The sequence below is a fragment of the Pollicipes pollicipes genome, unplaced genomic scaffold (assembly GCF_011947565.3).
Source record: "Pollicipes pollicipes isolate AB1234 unplaced genomic scaffold, Ppol_2.1 Scaffold_4740;HRSCAF=5597_pilon_pilon_pilon, whole genome shotgun sequence".
Lineage (NCBI taxonomy): Eukaryota > Metazoa > Arthropoda > Thecostraca > Pollicipedomorpha > Pollicipedidae > Pollicipes > Pollicipes pollicipes.
Genome location: NW_023596545.1, coordinates 34,485,526 through 34,502,427, shown reverse-complemented (window position 1 = coordinate 34,502,427; position 16,902 = coordinate 34,485,526). Strand labels below are relative to the sequence as shown.

General features: G+C 65.2%; 2 protein-coding genes across 2 annotated transcripts in view; both read left to right on the top strand.

Moving 5' to 3' along the window:
* The window catches only part of LOC119098264 (protein MTSS 2-like), a 22,800-nt gene extending 10,194 nt beyond the window's left edge, over positions 1 to 12,606 (top strand). The window contains exons 3-8 of the mRNA XM_037221186.1: positions 3,616 to 3,852; positions 9,449 to 9,544; positions 11,347 to 11,454; positions 11,952 to 12,127; positions 12,185 to 12,230; positions 12,598 to 12,606. Of these exons, the coding sequence (XP_037077081.1) occupies positions 3,616 to 3,852; positions 9,449 to 9,544; positions 11,347 to 11,454; positions 11,952 to 12,127; positions 12,185 to 12,230; positions 12,598 to 12,606 (672 nt within the window). The remainder of the gene's footprint in view (positions 1 to 3,615; positions 3,853 to 9,448; positions 9,545 to 11,346; positions 11,455 to 11,951; positions 12,128 to 12,184; positions 12,231 to 12,597) is intronic.
* Positions 12,398 to 16,809, top strand: LOC119098263 (uncharacterized). Its single transcript, XM_037221185.1, has 7 exons — positions 12,398 to 12,429; positions 12,715 to 12,942; positions 13,903 to 14,015; positions 14,560 to 14,641; positions 15,593 to 15,691; positions 15,960 to 16,111; positions 16,711 to 16,809. The coding sequence occupies exons 2-7, from the start codon at positions 12,939 to 12,941 to the stop codon at positions 16,807 to 16,809; spliced, it is 549 nt and encodes a 182-aa protein (XP_037077080.1). The 5' UTR covers positions 12,398 to 12,429; positions 12,715 to 12,938.
* The last annotated feature ends 93 nt before the right edge of the window (positions 16,810 to 16,902 follow it).

Sequence of the window (16,902 nt, the reverse complement as noted above, 5' to 3'; positions counted from 1 at the left end):
CTCGTGCTGGCGGCCGTTTGGCCGGCGGCGGGGCGCGCCAGCCTCGCGCCGCGCCGGCGGCCAGGGCGGCGGCCGGGGTCGGCGACCTGGCCGACCTGCGCCCTGGCCTGACCCGGTGCGACGCGCGGCGCCTCTCTCCCAGCACGCCCGGCTCGCGGGCGGCGTCGCGGCTGCACGGTGCCGGCGCGAGCGTGCGACGCGGGTGCCGTGTAAACAAGGCCAGCGCCGCCGCTGGCACAAAGAGCAGCTTGTGCCCGTGCAAGCTGCTGGGTGGTTGGCCGCCGTGCGATCGGAGTTAATGATGTCTTGTAAACAAGGCCGAACGCTGTCGCCAGGAGCGATGTTGGAGGCGTTTGATGCCGCTGCCGCATCGCTATCTGAACTGCGGAGCTGGCTCTGCGCTGGCTGCGGCCGCGAACGCCCTGTTTTGTAGCCGGACGACACAATTACCGGCGGCTGATTACCTTTATGGCGGCACTGGGCCATATGGTGCTGTTTGGCAACGACGCACCCTGTTGGTCGGCGTGCCGGTTTTAATTACCGTTTTTGCTGTATCATACCGGCGAGTCATTATCTCCGTAATGTTTCCCTCCGCATGGGAGTTTTGTAGGCGTCGAACTGTCATCACAGAACAATCTCACATTCACTTGAGCTCAGACACCGTTTTCCCCGTTTGCGGCCTGCCCCGACTGTGCAGATATGTCGCGGACTGTCTCGTTAGTGGGATGCACGGCAGTGCACGGCAGCGGCTTTTAACGCCCAAATTATCAGGCGACCATGCATTGGTCTGGCTTGGATCATGAAGCTGCAGCCAACCGGAACTGAGACGAACATCGACATGTAAACACCGATTACTGCGAAAACAACGCGCTAATTGAACGGCAAGTAAAACCCATGCAACTTCCAATCTCTGGAAGTCAGCTTGGAGAAAACGCAGCTTGTCGCTGCCTGCGCCGTTGCCCGGCCGTGGAGGTGATCATCCGTCTGTGTAGTGGATGGCCCGACCGACTGCTCATTGCTGACGATCGGCCGGCTTTGTCGCTGGCACCGGCCGCCGGGCGTCGGTCGCTGTCGTCGGCGACAGATCGGCGCCGATCGCCGGCGGCCAGCCACCCTCCCTCGTCCGCCGCGGCGGCGGGGCCGGGCGGGCTGAGCTCTCGCCGCCGGCCGCCGGCCGCCGCGCCGCTGCTGGTGGGGTCCTGGTCCAGCGGGGTTTGCCGGCCAGCACGGGGCTCGTCCGTCACCCGCCCGACTGCTGGTGCACAGGTGTGACGGGCGTCCCGTGTGGTATACGTCACACAGGACAGGCGCCGCGGCGTGCGGAGGCTGCTCCTTCCGAAGACGCCCACCCTCATTGTGAAGGACCGCCGGCGCCGGGCGCTGAAGACGCCTGCCGAGCCGTCAGCTCCGGACGGATCCCGTCTCGCTGTGCGGATGGGCGGTGCGAGGTGCCGGCGCCGCTGGGCCACGGCATCACGCCGTCAGTGCCGGACGGATCCCGTCTCGCTGTGCGGATGGGCGGTGCGAGGTGCCGGCGCCGCTGGGCCACGGCACCACGCCGTTAATGCCGGACAGGTCCCGTCTCGCGGTGCGGGTGGCCGGTGCGAGGTGCCGGCGCCGCTGGGCCACGGCACCACGCCATCAGTGCCGGACGGATCCCGTCTCGCGGTGCGGGTGGCCGGTGCGAGGTGCCGGCGCCGCTGGGCCACGGCATCACGCCGTCAGTGCCGGACGGATCCCGTCTCGCTGTGCGGGTGGCCGGTGCGAGGTGCCGGCGCCGCTGGGCCACGGCACACGCCGTCAGTGCCGGACGGATCCCGTCTCGCTGTGCGGATGGCGGTGCGAGGTGCCGGCGCCGCTGGGCCACGGCACCACGCCGTTAAGTGCCGGACAGGTCCCGTCTCGCGGTGCGGGTGGCCGGTGCGAGGTGCCGGCGCCGCTGGGCCACGGCACCACGCCATCAGTGCCGGACGGATCCCGTCTCGCGGTGCGGGTGGCCGGTGCGAGGTGCCGGCGCCGCTGGGCCACGGCACCTCGCCGTCAGCGTCGGACATCTCCCGTCACGCCACCAGTCCGCGCCCGAGAGTCGGCCGCTGACGCCAATCGATAGGGGGAGGCCGGCCGACAAAGGGGGAGTGCGCCGCGGCCGCCGCCCCGCGCCGGAAGCGCCTTCGACAGACCGGAAACAATGGCCGGACCAATAGCCGGCCGCCGGCTGCGGTCGGCGGTGGCCGGCGGCGGCGGGAGGCGGGGGTGGCGACGGTCGGTAGGCGCGGGACGCCGTCAGCTGCTCCGGGAACGAGATCGGAATGCCGGTGCCGGCCGACGGCTGGCTGGGTTGAGATCTTAGCCCTTCGATCGCCGCGTATTTACGAGTGCCGACGACGTTACCGGCGCGGGTCGCTGCGCTGCTAATGAGCTCAGCAGCTCCGTACGTCGATAAATATTCTTTAACGATTATTATGCATCGTTGGCAGGGGTTGGATGGGTAACAGTAAATCATTGCCGTTAACAGGCGGCTCGTCTCGAACGGTCGAGGCGTGTGCGTCTGCCCGCGTCAGGGTCACGGCCGGCCGCAGCTAACTTGTTCGGTGTTGTCTCAAAATTTGCATGCGCCGTGGGAGTCCCTAAGTTATGATCGACTGGTGTCTTTCTCAGCTACGGTGACGCTTTATCGCATGACTTCGGGTGTTGTGTGCTGGGCCGAGGACTCGGACTGTCGCTGAACTGTTGCGGTCAGCTGCCGGAGGTGCACATACGCGACGTGTCTCTTCTCCCCGTCCTATTCCGAGCGCAGCGTCGAACATATCCCGATACCTTATAAAGGCTGTTATCCAATCCGTCGGCCAGTGTCGCCAGCTCGAGTCTGCGGTCCACCCCAGCGGCCCCGCGGTGCCCCGGGCGGTGCTGGTCCCGGGGCGTGTATTTGCCCTGAGCCAGGCCAGGCCGGCCGCTCCGGGATTGCGCCACACAGCACCAGCAGCCTCTCCGCTCTGTTGCGAATCAGCTGCAATTCGGCCTGTGGCCTCCATGTAACACAACCGCCGGCGGTCGTGCAGCCCCGACCATTACACGCACAGGCGACTCGCTTTAGATGCGCTGGGCCGCGGCGGCGGCGTCTTATCAACAATCCAGCGACAACAGGAAGATGGGGAGGGGGCTCCGACGTCCGGCCGCGCCGCCCACAGTCCGCCCACGAGACGTGCCTGTTGACCTAGTCGTGAGACCGGTCTGTGGACGGGACGCGGCCCCGGGCCCGCCGCAGCGGACTGGAGCCGGGCCTGGAGCCGACACATCCGTGTGCTGACCTGGTTCCAGCAGCGGTGCGGTGGGCTAGACCCGGCGTCGGGCCCAGCGCTTGACATGCTCGGGGCTCGGGGCTCGGGGCGGGGCATGCGTCGGGCTTGGCATGCTCGCAGCTGCTGTATGTACCGACGTAACTGGTCTGGCGACATCCCTGTCATGAGTCAACTCTGGGCGCTCTCGGGTCTGGTCTTGGACCACTCGCCTCCACTTTGGTCGTGTCTCCTGGGCTTGGACGAGACATAGGTCGACAAGTGCGTCGTCAGGGGTGTGGCGGTTTTCCGGCGTTTGTATGGCTCCTGTCACCAATAGCTTCCGTTGTTCTTGATCGGGGCCAAGGACAGGAAGCCACCGAAGTGCGATGTTGGGACTGAGCGCCTGTCTCACTGCTCGCGTCCATCCGTTCCAGAGTACAGACGAAGCCGGACGGAGCTGAAGAAGCGATCTTCAGAGGCGCAGAAGCAGCACAAGAAGGCTCGCAAAGTGAAGTCGCCGGACGCGCAGCGCTCGCTGACCCTGCAGCTGTCGGATGTGCAGGACCGCTACCAGGTCAGGGTGAGCGCCAATGTTAGGCCGGAGGGCGGGGTCGAGGGAGGGTTCTTCACCGTGTCACACTCGCGCATTGATATTGTCTTGAACTGCATTGTGTGCAACTCGTGGAAGGTCACCGAATTACCGCCGTTGGAGGACCGCCACGGGGCCAGGGTATCGGGGTCAGGTCTTGCTGGCTACTTGAACAGCACGTACATACTGTGCGTGGACGACAGACGTCACGACAAATGAGTACATCAAGCGACGGGATGGTGTTTATGTACAATGCATAGCCGGCCGTTCGCTCGTGGTGGCGGCGGTGTAGACTCCAAGCGCAGCCGCCCCACCACACCGCCCAGCGGTGTTGACATCGAAGCGCACCCACCCCACCGCACTACCTGGCAGTGCTGACTCTGGGCACACCCACCCCACCGCACCACCTGGCAGTGCTGACTCTGAGCACACCCACCCCTCCGCACCACCCAGCGGTGTTGACTCGAAGCGCACCCACCCACCACACCACCCGGCGGTGTGGTGGGGCGCGCTCCCACCCCACCGTACCGCCTGGCGGTGTTGACTCGGAGCAGTTCCATCCCACCAGCGCCGCCTGTACCGAGCCGGATGGTGGCCAGATGCGGGGCGGCGGGACGCCGCTAAAACAGGCCGGCCCAGATCCGGCGGCGCGTCGTGGCCGGGGCCGCGCGTCACAACAGGCGCGTCTGGAAGCGGGCCGCCCCGCGCCGGCCCGCCCGCGCTCTGACGGCAGGCGAACTGCGGCGGTCTCGGGAGGCGGAGGGAAAGGCGTCGGTGCCGTCGACGGGGCGGGACGGCGTGCCGGGCCGGCCGGGAGGCGCCGATCGGATGCCTGCGCGGCGGCCCCGTCTGCTGTGCGGACAGCCGGCGGTGGGGCCGGACCCGAGCCGGCGCCGGTCAAATGCCATGACGCCTGGCGCGTGCCCCGAGCGTCGCGTGGCATGAGACCTGTCTCTTGCCAGGGGCGGGGTAGCTTTGACCTTTCAGCGTCCGTCAAACGACACCTGGCCGTTGGTGACGATGACACACGTGAGTGGGCGCAATGCCAGTGTTGGTTGTCAGCCGCTGCATCCGGCTTGCACGCTACCTGGAAACGGGCCGCGCTGCGCCCACGTAACTTGCTGTGCGGTGCAGGATATAAAACTGCCGCCCACGGCGGTACGAATAGCCACGCCTTGCACACCGGCGACGGCGGATATGAGCTGAGTGGCGCCAGTGATTGTGGGTAAGAACGCGGGCAGGTGTAGAGGCTACCGTCGGATGTGTCCTCATTCGAAGACACCGGGTGAGAACGCGGGCAGGCGTAGAGGCTACCCTCGGATGGGTGCTCATTCGAAGACACTGGGTTTGGGCACGGCCAGGCGTAGAGGCTGCCTTCGGCATGTCCTCACCCGAAGACACTGGATGGGGGACACGGCCAGGTGGAGAGGCTACCCTCGGGGTTGTCCTTACCCGAAGACACAGACTTTCGACACTCCTAAAGCGCGGTGTGGCAAAGCGGCTCTGAAAACCACTTTTTGTATGTTTGGTTGGGTGTTGCAGTGGTTCCGAAATGGATTCCTCACCTGAATGTGCGGTGCAGACCTGCGGAGAGGCCCGGGTCGCCGGTCTGTTACACGGTGTGGCCGATTATCAGGTGGCTGAAGACACGTGGGTGCTTCTTGTGTATCGGTCCCACGAACTCCGTCAATCAGTTCGTAAACACCGCCGTCACGTCTTGGGAAGTTCTGGCGACACTGACGGCGCGGCGATTACCTGTAATACGCCCGTGACGCCAGCGTATTGCGTCACCGCATCACGGCTGGTGTAGGGTGACGTCACTGGCATCGCTGATGGCGGCTTGCGGCCCGTGACGTCGCGGACCTGGCGTGGTCTCGGAGACGCTGCCATCCGACGTTTTCCAGATCACGTATTTCCAGCCATGGGCTGTCACACACTCGCTCATCGGTGGCCTTCGGGAAGCCAGGATAACGTCCAGATCGCGCCACCAGGCGCGGTGTTTTGTATATACGCGCGCCCGTCAACGGTGGCGTTGTGACCCCTGCTACGGGGGTGTGGTTACCGGCCGAGGTGGGCTGTGTGCGTTTTCGCCGCTGCCCGGTGTCCCTCTCCAAGAAATACCTGCTGCATGGACCTGTGTGTCCTCGTGGGTGTTAACTGAGTTTGTCAATGTATTGGATTGTGTAGAACACAGGCTTGTTATGCGAGAGCCCTTTGGAGATATGTGCGTTGTTGAAAAGCTTGAAGTTAACACTTGTTGCGGATTTCGTTCGGCATGATAATTGATAACATTTCTTCTCACCTGTAGCTATATCTTAATCTTGTTAGTGAGCACATTGCACCGCACAAATCTTTGCCACCGGTTACAACCTGCCAACAGCGTGCCTGACCACAAGCTAAAAGACGTGGGAGTACCATGCACGTGTTGGCGTTTGCAAGGGCCGTGCCTGCGGTGCCCGTGCGCCCGTGGTCGGTGGTCGGCGGAGGGCGGGCGGCCGGCCGGTGTCGCGGCCCCGTTACTCAGCGGCCGGTCAGCGGGCGTGATCAGGGCCGGTGCCGGTTCGCGAGGCGGGCTGCTGACGGCGCCGGGGCCGGAGCCGGCGCCGGCGCCGCGCTGCGGGCTCCGCCAGGCGCCGCGCCGCACGGCAATGACATGGTCGCGCACTATGTACCGCCACGCACACACACGCACACACACACACTGCGGTGGGCCCCGACGGCCCAACGCAGCGGGGCCAGCCGGAGTCCCGCAGTCGGAGCCGGTGCCGGAGCCGGAGCCGGATCCGGAGCCGGAGCCGGAGCCGGAGCCGGAGCCGGAGCCGGAGCCGGAGCCGGAGCCGGCGCCGGAGCCGGTGCCGGTGCCGGTGCCGGTGCCGGTGCCGGTGCCGGAGTCGGAGACGGAGCCGGAGCCGGAGACGGAGACGGAGACGGAGACGGAGACGGAGACGGAGACGGAGTCCCGTAGTCGGAGCTGGAGCCGGAGCCGGAGCCGGAGCCGGAGCCGGAGCCGGAGCCGGAGCCGGAGCCGGAGCCGGAGCCGGCCCGGCCCGGCGGGAGTTCACCGGGGACAGTGCCTGGGCTGGCGTGGAACAAAGCTGGACGACCTGCCGGACAGCGGGGAAAGGGGGGGGAGGAGCTCGGCCATTGTGACCTTCTTTGCAACCGTGGGATGACCCTGCCGGTCCAGTTCGACTCGGTGTATTGCGGTTCCATTTTCGAACGTTTCAAGCCTGTTCACGAACCCAAGTCGAAATACTTGGAAACAGTGGCAAGGCGAAGACAGGCGGCCAGCTGGAACTCTCAGAAACGCTTGGCACACGGTCAGGCGTCATTTCTCGGTAGCGGCCGAGTGCGGCGCGCCCGGCGGGCCGAGAGGAGGCGCGAAGCGCCGGTGAGCACCCTGAGCACCCAGCGAAGCGCCGCTGAGCACCCCTGACTGTCGGTCACGGCCTCTTCCGGCGCGGCCTTGTGTCTGAGAGGAGCGCGCGCTTCTCGCCGCCGTGACGTGGCTGGCAGGGTTGCCGGCTATCCGCCGCGATGTCGTTGTCGTTCTTTCCACTGCCGTTGCCGGTGGCGCAGCCTACCGGACCGCCCTTGGCGGTGGCAAGCGCAGGCTCTGTTGCCAGCCACAGGCCGGGGGCAGGCAGGTCGCGGCGCCCTCGCCTGCACATCATTGCTATGCTTTGACCTCCGGAGTCAACGCGTCGGCTTACATCCGGAGGAGTCGGGATTGATCGGGCGCCAGGACGTGCTCGGTCGGCTGGGTGATCGCCTCGTCTGCTGCGGGCGGCGCGGCGCCTTTCCCCGGGTGACCTTACGTCGCGCAGCCGCTTGCAGGGCGGCGAGCCGCGGCCGTCGCTGTCCGGACGGAGGGGGGCCGGACCGGCTGCCGGACCGGTGGCGGCTCACGACGCCGCCGGACGTCACAGGTCTGCCGGCCGCATGTCTCGGCCCGCCCGCCGCCCGTAGTGACGGTCGCGCTGGTGGCGCCGCTAAACGCGAGGGCACGCCTGAGCGCGCCGGGCACAGGTGGCTGGCACGGCCGGAGCGGCGCGCCGCGCTCTACTGGCGATCGAGCCGGACTGGCGTGCTCACCGCGGCTGGGCTGGCCTGCTCACCGCGGCTGGGTTGACCTGCTCATCTCCTGCGCCACCGCTGCCGTGTTCGCGGCTCACCGGGCTGTGCATCTGTTCTCGGGTTGATGATGCTCCCTGAGATCACAACAGGTGGCGTCGTCTGCCCCTTTCGCGCGATGCAAGGTCACCTTCCGCTGATTCAACAGTCAACGGGATGTCCGCAGGGGTACGGCAGGTAGAAGGCGTCTCATCTCGCCTGCTTAGAATTGAATGAATCGATGCTTTTGCCTTCCGGTGGCGCAACAAAGTTCGCGTCATGGCAGCAACCGGTCCGATTGTGTTCGTCATCGCAAACCCGAGGGCTTTAACTCATTCGGTTTCGCCCGCGGCTGGGTCATTCTTCCATCTCACGAGATTTATTTGGCAATAACATTCAGGATATTTTTCCACATGATCCCACTTGTCTTCCACGTTTTTTTGGACTAGTTGCTTACGAATACATTACCGGGGGACAGCTATGATCCCCATTGCTCGTAATTCGTCCTGATCTTTGGTCATTGTGCCGCCAGCAGCGGCAACATGAAAACATACCTTGCTGAGGTATGGTACATACCAAGGTACCCAACATACCTTGAAAACGTTTTTGAAGTGGTGGCAAGCCCCAGCCGCCGACCGTGCAACCTTGGTTCCGACTGCAATTACGGATGGGCTGTTGGCTTAGCCGGTCGTTAAGTTCGTATTATGAAGCACCAGTCTTAAATCAAATGTCATGTGTCGCAGTGACGTCGGTGTATTAGCTTGGCAGTTTTGTCGCGTCGTGCCAATTAGATAATGATGGTGTCGGTGTGCTTGCCGTGCCGGCCTCTGTTATGACATCCCTCTCATGCAACAACCACTTGTGGTGAGAAGCCATTATTTCCCGAAATGAGGCGGAAAATGTGACGGTAAATATTGTTGCATGGCATGATTAGTGGGCGTACTTGCGACCTGACCGCTGCGCGGGACCGGTTTTGGAGACTCTGGGGAGGTTCGGTGTCCCTGTACTAAGTTTCCGTAAGACTCCCCCACTCCTCGCGACGAGGATCGGACCCGGGAACGACAGTCTCCTAGCTGAGTCTGTCGCCATGACGTTGTATCTGATTATTGTTATTTGGGTTTCGAGACGCGTCGACAGCAGGGGTCATTTTGCGCCGATGTTGTGTATGAATATGACACTGATCGACCTTGCAATTCCATTTCATCAAGTGTGGTGCCTACATTCCGACGCCGAAGAGTGTTGCCATGGGAAAGCCGTCTGGCCATCGTGATTGATGTTGGCTGGAGACGGCCCTGTGAGCGCGCCTCTGGAGGGAGCGCTCCGGCCTGTGTTTCACCCGTGCCCTCCTCTGTCCGTCCTCAGCGGCTGGAGGCCGGCGAGCGGGCGTCGCTGGAGGCGGCCCTGTGGGCGCGCCTCTGGAGGGAGCGCTCCGGCCTGTGTTTCACCCGTGCCCTCTGTCCGTCCTCAGCGGCTGGAGGCCGGCGAGCGGGCGTCGCTGGAGGCGGCCCTGGTGGAGGAGCGGAGCCGCTACTGCCGCTTCGTCACCTGGCTGAAGCCGGTCGTGGTGAGTGACGCCTCTGGGCGAGGCCCGCCGTCGGGACTGCCGGCACGAGCCAGGGGCGTGACACGCTCCGAGGGGAGGGGCACACTGGTGTCCTCGGGATACAGGGGTTCGGAAGGATCGCGTTGGATGTTGTCGAACGTGTTATGCGTCGGGGTGTGCCGTTCGCGGTCCCGTCTCGGACGGGCTTCAAGTGATGAATACAATGGGCAGGGAACCGAACAGATCGTGATCATGAATGTTGCAATTTATTCTGTGTGCGTCGTATTCTGAGAAATGGAGGCTCCGTGGGTCACGTAACATGTGCGCCTTCAGTCCCCAGTCCTGCACTCGATTATGCTGAGTTAGATTCCATGTCAGCTCGGATATCAGTGTGGAAAAGTTTTCTCGAGAGTACAGCATGAGCGCGCCGAAAGAACGCGGCAAAAAAGTTCCTCCTGATTGTTGAACGAATCGCGACTCGGCTGCAAGCGGTCCCGATTTAACCTCCCATTTATTTCAACGGGATCCGTGACTTCGCTTTGTTTCAAACTTTGTTTGCAAACGAATATCGGAATGTTTGCCGAACTAGGCGCGGCTCGTCCAGATCAGATCCAATTTACCGGTGTCGAGAAAAAAGTGGTTGTTGAAAAGGGCAGAACGACGTACAAGACGGCGTTGATCCAAGTCCTGGATATCGATCGAGCACGTTAAGTGGACGCGCTGCGGGCCTGACAGCCCCTCCAGCGGCGTCAATTACCCGTCTGGCCGTAATTCACCCGGGAATAAAACACCGGGGCGCCGCCGGAGTGAGCCAGAGAGTCGGCCGTGTGGCGGCGGACAGACGGTCCTCTGATGAGGCCGCCGGCGCCAGCTTTAATCCCGGGCCGCGGTGCCGAGATGAATGTGTTATTATGGCGGGGACAGCAGCGCGCTGTGCCGCCGAGCTGAGCTCATCCCAGCGAGGGCGGCGCGTGTTTGTCGCCGCACGTCGGGGACGGCGACGGCGGCCGGCCGCTGCGCAGGGCCTCGCGTCGCTGAGGAGCGGCGGCGACGCTTCGCTGACGCGCTGAGTCGGCTGGACCCCGTCCCCTCCCCATTCCTCATGTGCTGTCTAGCGGTGTGCTGTGGTGACGCGGACGAGCCGGTGTCGTCATGGGCACCGACTTCGGAGGTGTTGTAGCAATTCATTCGAAAACGGGGGAAAACCGCACAGTAATTCATTCAAAAGCGGAAGAAAACCGCAGTGAGCAGGGTGTGCTTGAGTCAGGTCATGTCTGAGGCTGCGCGGACACCGTACTGGCCTCGAACCTGGAGGGGTACGCGTAAGGAGGGGTACACCTGGAGGGGAACCTGGAGGGGTACACGGCCATAACGCCCGCCTGCGCCCGTCAGGCCCAGAATGAAGAGATTGGGGACATGTGCCACTCTCCACGTTCTGTCGTTCCGTCAGCCTTATCTCCCTACCTCCCCGCGCACAGCCGTGCACGTCGGTGGGATTAGAGGTGCCCGATGCCAGTGGTGAGCGGTGTCAGTGAGGAGGCACAGCTGGAAAGGCACCGGCTGTGCTCTCCAGTGCCTTCCCAGCTGTGCCTCCTCAACGGGCGACTTCCCGGCGTCGCCCGTCGAGTTACACCGATTGCGCCGGTTTACGTTCATTCCCTTGTTGTTGGGTGGGCTGTCGCCGCTGTCGCTGCGGCTGACGTCGGAGCGGAGTCACGGGCGACTCGTGCTGCCCATCCTCCTGGCCGGCGCGACGGCGCGCGGCTGTGAGGCCGGGCTCCACGCCGCCGGGGCTGTCCCTGACCGCCGTCTCCGCATCCCAGCAGGGTGAGGTGGACGCCGCTGAGGAGATGTCCCGGCTGACCGAGGTCATGGAGCAGCTGGTGGCGCACACGGTCGAGCCGTTCGCCCTGCCGGCCGCCTCCGAACAGGTGAGGGCGCGGGCGCGCGGCGCTGCTGCGCTCCCAGCCGGGGGCGCCGCGGCCCGTCGGCGGCCGGAACTGGCGCCACGGCGGCGCGCCGCGCAGCGAGGGCGGCGGGGTGTGCGCAAGGGCCGATGTCGGCGGCTGGGCCAGCTGACCAGACGTGATGCCGGGTGCAGGGGTGCCTGTTGCTGTCGCGAACCTGTTGTCTTTACGCCCGTCTCGGCCTGGGCGTCTTGCACGAGGCCCTTGGACAGTTATTGATGCGATGTCGGCGGTTGTTGCGGTCCTCGCTCGCTTATGGATGCATCGCTTTGTCCAGGCTGCCATGGGGCCCGGCAATTTGTCACACGTATTGACTATTCTCCGCGTCCCCATGTTCTGCGCCCCGTGCCTCAACACCCAGCACTGATCAGCCGCTCGTCCAGAGTGGGCGTCGAGAAGCGAGGCCGCCGCCGGCCGCGATGAGCGGGCCGGTGCTGACCGACTGTCGGTCGTGTCCGCAGCTGATCGCCGACATAAAAGGCGCCGGCGACGCGTGGCAGCCCGGCTCGCCGCCCGACTCGCCGCGCGCCGCCTCCTCCTCGCTGGGCTCGCGCAAGTCCAGTCTGTGCTCCATCAACAGCCTGCACTCGTCCAGCTCCGGCGGCACGGCGCCGCCGGCCGGCGGCCGGCCCCGCTCGTTCAGCCACACGGCGGCGGCGCTGGCCGGCGCCGCGCCCGCGCAACGCGTCGCCAGCGTGTCGTCGCACGACTCGGGCTTCACGTCGCAGGACACGCTGTTCGTGCGGCCGGCCACGCCGCCGCCGCCGGCCGGCGGCTGGTGCGGCGCCTCCGTCTGCAGCCTGCCGACCGACGCGGCCGAGGCGGCCGAGCCGCCGCCGCCGGCCGCCTGGAGCCCGCCGCCGGCCAGCGAGGCGCCGCTGCCGCCACCACCGCCGCCCGAGGCCCCGGCCCCGCCGCGGCCGCACACAATCTCCAGCGGTGAGCGCCGCCACCGGGCAGTAGTGTAGGGAGAGATTGGTGAAAAGGGGTTGATCTGCCGTGGTGGCGTTGCGTCGCTTGCCCACCGTAAGGAATGGTTGGGGCTTGGCACGATCTCTGCACATCCTTGGGTTCAGACCTGCGTCGTTTTCGGTTTCACGTCCCCAGCGGGCGTAACCGCTCGGTGACGTGCCGTCCGCTCCGGTCCACCCCGTTGCCCCTGCCGCCCCTGACTTGCCCCTGACCCGACCCTGACCTGCCCTGACGCGTCCCCGTGACCTCCAGCGTACGTGCGGGGCGGTGTGCTGCAGCGGACGTCGCTGGGCCCGCTCACGTTCGTGGCGCCCCAGCGCGGCGTCTCGCCGTCTCCGCCGCCACCGCCGCCGCCGCCGGCCGGCCGGCCACCCGTGCCCGTAAAGGGCCGCTCCAGGCAGAAACGCAAGGTGCTCAGCCACTACGCCTGCCCGACGGACGCCGCGCTGCCCGACTTCAACCAAGCGGCGCCGCACATGGGTGAGTCCTCGTCGCTGCCGCTACTGTTTTGTCTGACATTGATGCCGACGTCTTTTGGCTCGCGTGTGGCACTGTTATGCTGCAGCTGCTCTGCTGTTTGTGCTGTTGGGTTGTGCTGCTGCTGCTTTGCTGTTGGCGCTGTTCGGTTTAAATGTGAGCAGACACTTGTTTGTGTAGGTTATTGTGTTGGTTAAACCGATCTCTACAGATTTGCTATTTTTGCGCATGTCTGAAGGGCACAGTTTTCGATCCGCGCCGACCGCCCGCTCACCAAGGGATGGCGTCTGGCTCGTTCGTTGGAGCGAATCGAGCCGGAGATCGCCCTCCCAGAGGCCTTGTGATGAGCGGAGACGGCCGTGCTCTGAATGTGATGGTCCGAAGACGGACAAAGGCCTCCTTGTGGTGGGCCGTCCCTTTGATGACGCCTATTGACTCTGCCGGTCGCGGTCTTCCCCTCGCTCGGCTCGGCGGCCCCCTGGGGCCGGGCGGTCGAGGGGCGTGAGTGTGTCCCGATGGCCGATGAATGGGGTGCAGCCCTCGCCCCTGTTCCGGGGAAGCCGCGCCGCCCCGCTGTGGATGCGGACGGGACGTTTGGGGAGTGCCGGCGAGTGGCGACAAATGGGAGCCGCACGCGCCCCCCGGCCGCCCTGTCTCGCCGTCCGGTGCTGCTCTCCCCGCCGTCCAGCACGCAAACGCCGGAGGGTATTATTGTGTCGCGAAGTGCCCGCCTCACGCTGGGTCGCTGAGCACTGCTCTAAAACGTCGGTATCAGCTGGTGCCGCGGCCGGCGTGCCGCTGAGGTGCGTCGTCGGCCTCCTGTCTCCGAGCGGCCGGCGTACCGCTGAGGTGCGTCGTCGGCCTCCTGTCTCCGAACGGCCGGCGCGACAGGCGTCGGGTGTGTGTGCGCGTGTGGAGCCTCGCCCGTGCCTCCCGCTGACGCTGTCCTCCGGCCGGCCGCAGTCGTGCCTCAGCCCGTGTACGCCAACATGGCCGAGCTGCGTCAGATGGCAGCACTGAAGGAGGAGGCCGCCGGCCCGCAGCCCGACGACGCGCCCAGCAACGCCCTGCCCACGGTAATGCCGCTAGCTGCCCCCCCCCCCCCCCCCTGCCGACGGCAGTGCCCGCAGCCCCTGTCCACAGTTACGGCCACCAGCTGGCTTTGCCCACGACGAAGCTAGCTGCTTACTTAACAGCGGATCACCGAAAGTCGTCGGTGGCTATAGCTCCGCGGTAGTATTGCACGTGTGAAAAATGTTTCGCGCATTGGGTTCGTCTTGAAAATGATCCAAGCGCCATTTGTACTTGGTCCAGGTTATCCGTTGTGTAATGCCGCGGCTTAAGAGCGGGGTGGCGTTTGCTGGGCCTGTATCTGGCGGGTCACCGACTCCTGCGAAAGAAAGGCGTCGTTCCCAGCGGCTGACCAGCCAAGGAGAAAAGCCCTTGTAATGACCAGCCATTCTGCGGGCCGGGAACAGTGACGTCACGCTGGCTCGACGGGACGCGTTGGTCGCCGCCGTGAGCGCGTTAGCTGCTTACGTGTGTGACGTGGTGTGGCGCCCTGGCATGCTGCCTCCCTGTCGGCGCCCCGGTGTGCCTGACGGCCGCCTCACGCCGCAGCTGGACCGCTGGGAGAGCGACGGATCCGGCTCCAGCGGCTACGGCAGCGTGCACGGTCCGGCGCACGCCCAGTCGGCAGACGGTACGTAGCCGCGCGCCGCCGCCGCCCGCCCCGCGCGGCGGCCAGCTGCCTGTCTCTTGTCCGGGTGTGAAGTCGGGGTTGGTGTCGGTGCCGGTGCAGGTGTCGGCGGCTGACTGACTGTGTAGGGCTGTCGCCTAGACAGAAGCTCTGGTTGCGCTTCCTGCCCCCGAGATTGGCAGTTGGTTGTGCATTGTGGCCTGTACGGTGAAGGTCGTGCGATTGGGACTACAGTGTCGCTTTGGAGCAAAATTACATGTTTTCGAGTGCTTGTAGTGCGCTGCTGCAGTGTCCGCGCCATGAGTAGGACGCTATTTAATCACATATTTAAATGGTAGCTGTCATGAATTCCTCTATCTGTCGTGCGTTACAGATGTAATTGCGAGACCTTTTAAAGCCCTGAACGCATGCGGTATGTCTTGCAACGAATCATCCCAACAACTCTAGGAAGACGGCGGGGGCAATATCCGGTCTCAAAATTGATGTCCATTGCCGCTACGAAGTTGGGCATTCTCTCCTAACATGCCTGTTTAGTTTGCGATTTAGCGCGGTGGTTAGCGCGTCAGTTTTGCATGATTTCTGCCTTTGATAGAGCGCCGTGGTGTGGGCGGTGCGGGGCATTGGAGGCTGCTGGGTTGGTGCCAAATGCCAGACCAGTTATTTGGACTGAAAGCAAACGCTTGTGTTATCCGAGGCTCTTTTGCGTTGTTGCGTTCTTCTTGGGTGGTAGTCAGGCGCTTTTCCATTTTCAAACAAAGGCAAATAATGTTCCGTGAGGAGCTGACCAGCATCGAAAGTGCGGGGCTGCTGGCATGTCCGCCCTGGTGCCGCGTGTGGGATACACTGTTTGCGAGACGGGTCGGTAGATGTCAGCAGCTTGTGGGTACATCCGCCGCCTGGCCGTCTCTGTGGTCCGAGTGGCGGCTGTGGCTGACGCGTCCTTTTTTGGTTCAGCTTTGCCGCCGCCGCCCGATTTTGTGTTATACAACTTTTGTGAAGAGCCCGCCGCCAGCCAGGAGAGCAGGCGGCCCATGTCGATAGCAGTGCCTGCAGGTGAGTGCGGAGCGAGCCACGCCGACGGCTCTCGGGCGCGCTTCGGTCGCTTTGTTTCCGAAGCATGGACTTGGGTGTCCACGCGCGTTTGGGATGCTGTCTCCCTTGTTCATCGCTGTTTTTCCCGTACGTCCGCTGCTGAATTGCTCTGTAGGCGTGCTGAAGGGTGCCTCTGAAAGAAAGACGCGTGGCGTGTGCTGCTGATGACGGCCACGCGGCCTCCCCGGCCGGGCCGCCGACCCGACTGACGCCCGCCTGTGTGCCGCAGACGCATCGGCGCCGCGCCACGGCGGCTTACGGCGCAGTCAGTCCCAGCTCAGCCGGCCGCCGCCGCCGCCGCCGGTACGGCGCGAGTCAGCAGTGGACGCGGCCGAGCCGCGCTCGGGCGCCGTCTCCGAGGCAGTGCGCTCGCTGACCGAGGCGCGTCACCAGCCGGCCAGCCCGGTGGCGCTGCGCCGCGCTGCCGCCAGCCGCGACCCCGGCTTCTTGCAGTCGCTGTCGGCGCGCATCTGTGCTGCCGGCTCGCCGGCCGAGCGACGCTCGCTGCCGCGCCAGCCGCCGACGCCGCCGCCGGCGCACGGCGCCACCGGGGCGCCGCAGCCGGCGCGCGTGACTTCGCTGCCGGCCGGCGACGGCGTGCCACCGCCCCCGCCGCCGCCGCCGCCCGCCGAGGCGCGTCCGCCCGTGCAGCGCTCCTTCAGCGCTGCCGCCGAGCAGCGGTTCTAAACGGCCGGCGCCGCTCCGCCCTCGGTGAGCGAGGAGCGCCGCGCCGCACCGGAGCCGTGGAACGCCGTCTGGAGCCGGCCGGTCGGCGGGCGGGCGTGCCGACGGGCGACGCTGCGGACGGGGTGCGTTACAGGACGCACGAGAGCTATGTGACCTGTGAGTGTCGGTGGGTGGGACGCTGGCGCGCGGAAAGAGACGCGCGCTGGCCAGATACAGCACCGATGTAGGCAGCACCGTCTCGTCGCCACGCCGAGACGCCGCCACGTGCGAGGCCGGCCCCGGCCATGGCGCAGACCAACAGCCGACACGGTGACCGTTGGATGTGGCGAGCGGTGACGGTGGCCGGCGAGGCGACAGACAATGACAGCGGCTCCGGGTGCGGGGATCGTTAGGCGGAGTGGTGGTTCGCTTCTCCGGCGCCGGTCGTTATTGCCTCAAATGTAAATGACGTTCAAAGAATTTGCCTATTGCTGTACACTAGCGGG

What these genes read in the sequence shown, in the direction of transcription:
- LOC119098263 (XM_037221185.1), top strand. An exon ending in GTCGATAGCAGTGCCTGCAG is followed by an intron (nt 15,692 to 15,959) that starts GTGAGTGCGGAG and finishes TGTGTGCCGCAG; the next exon opens with ACGCATCGGCGCCGCGCCAC. An exon ending in CAGTGCGCTCGCTGACCGAG is followed by an intron (nt 16,112 to 16,710) that starts GCGCGTCACCAG and finishes GCCATGGCGCAG; the next exon opens with ACCAACAGCCGACACGGTGA.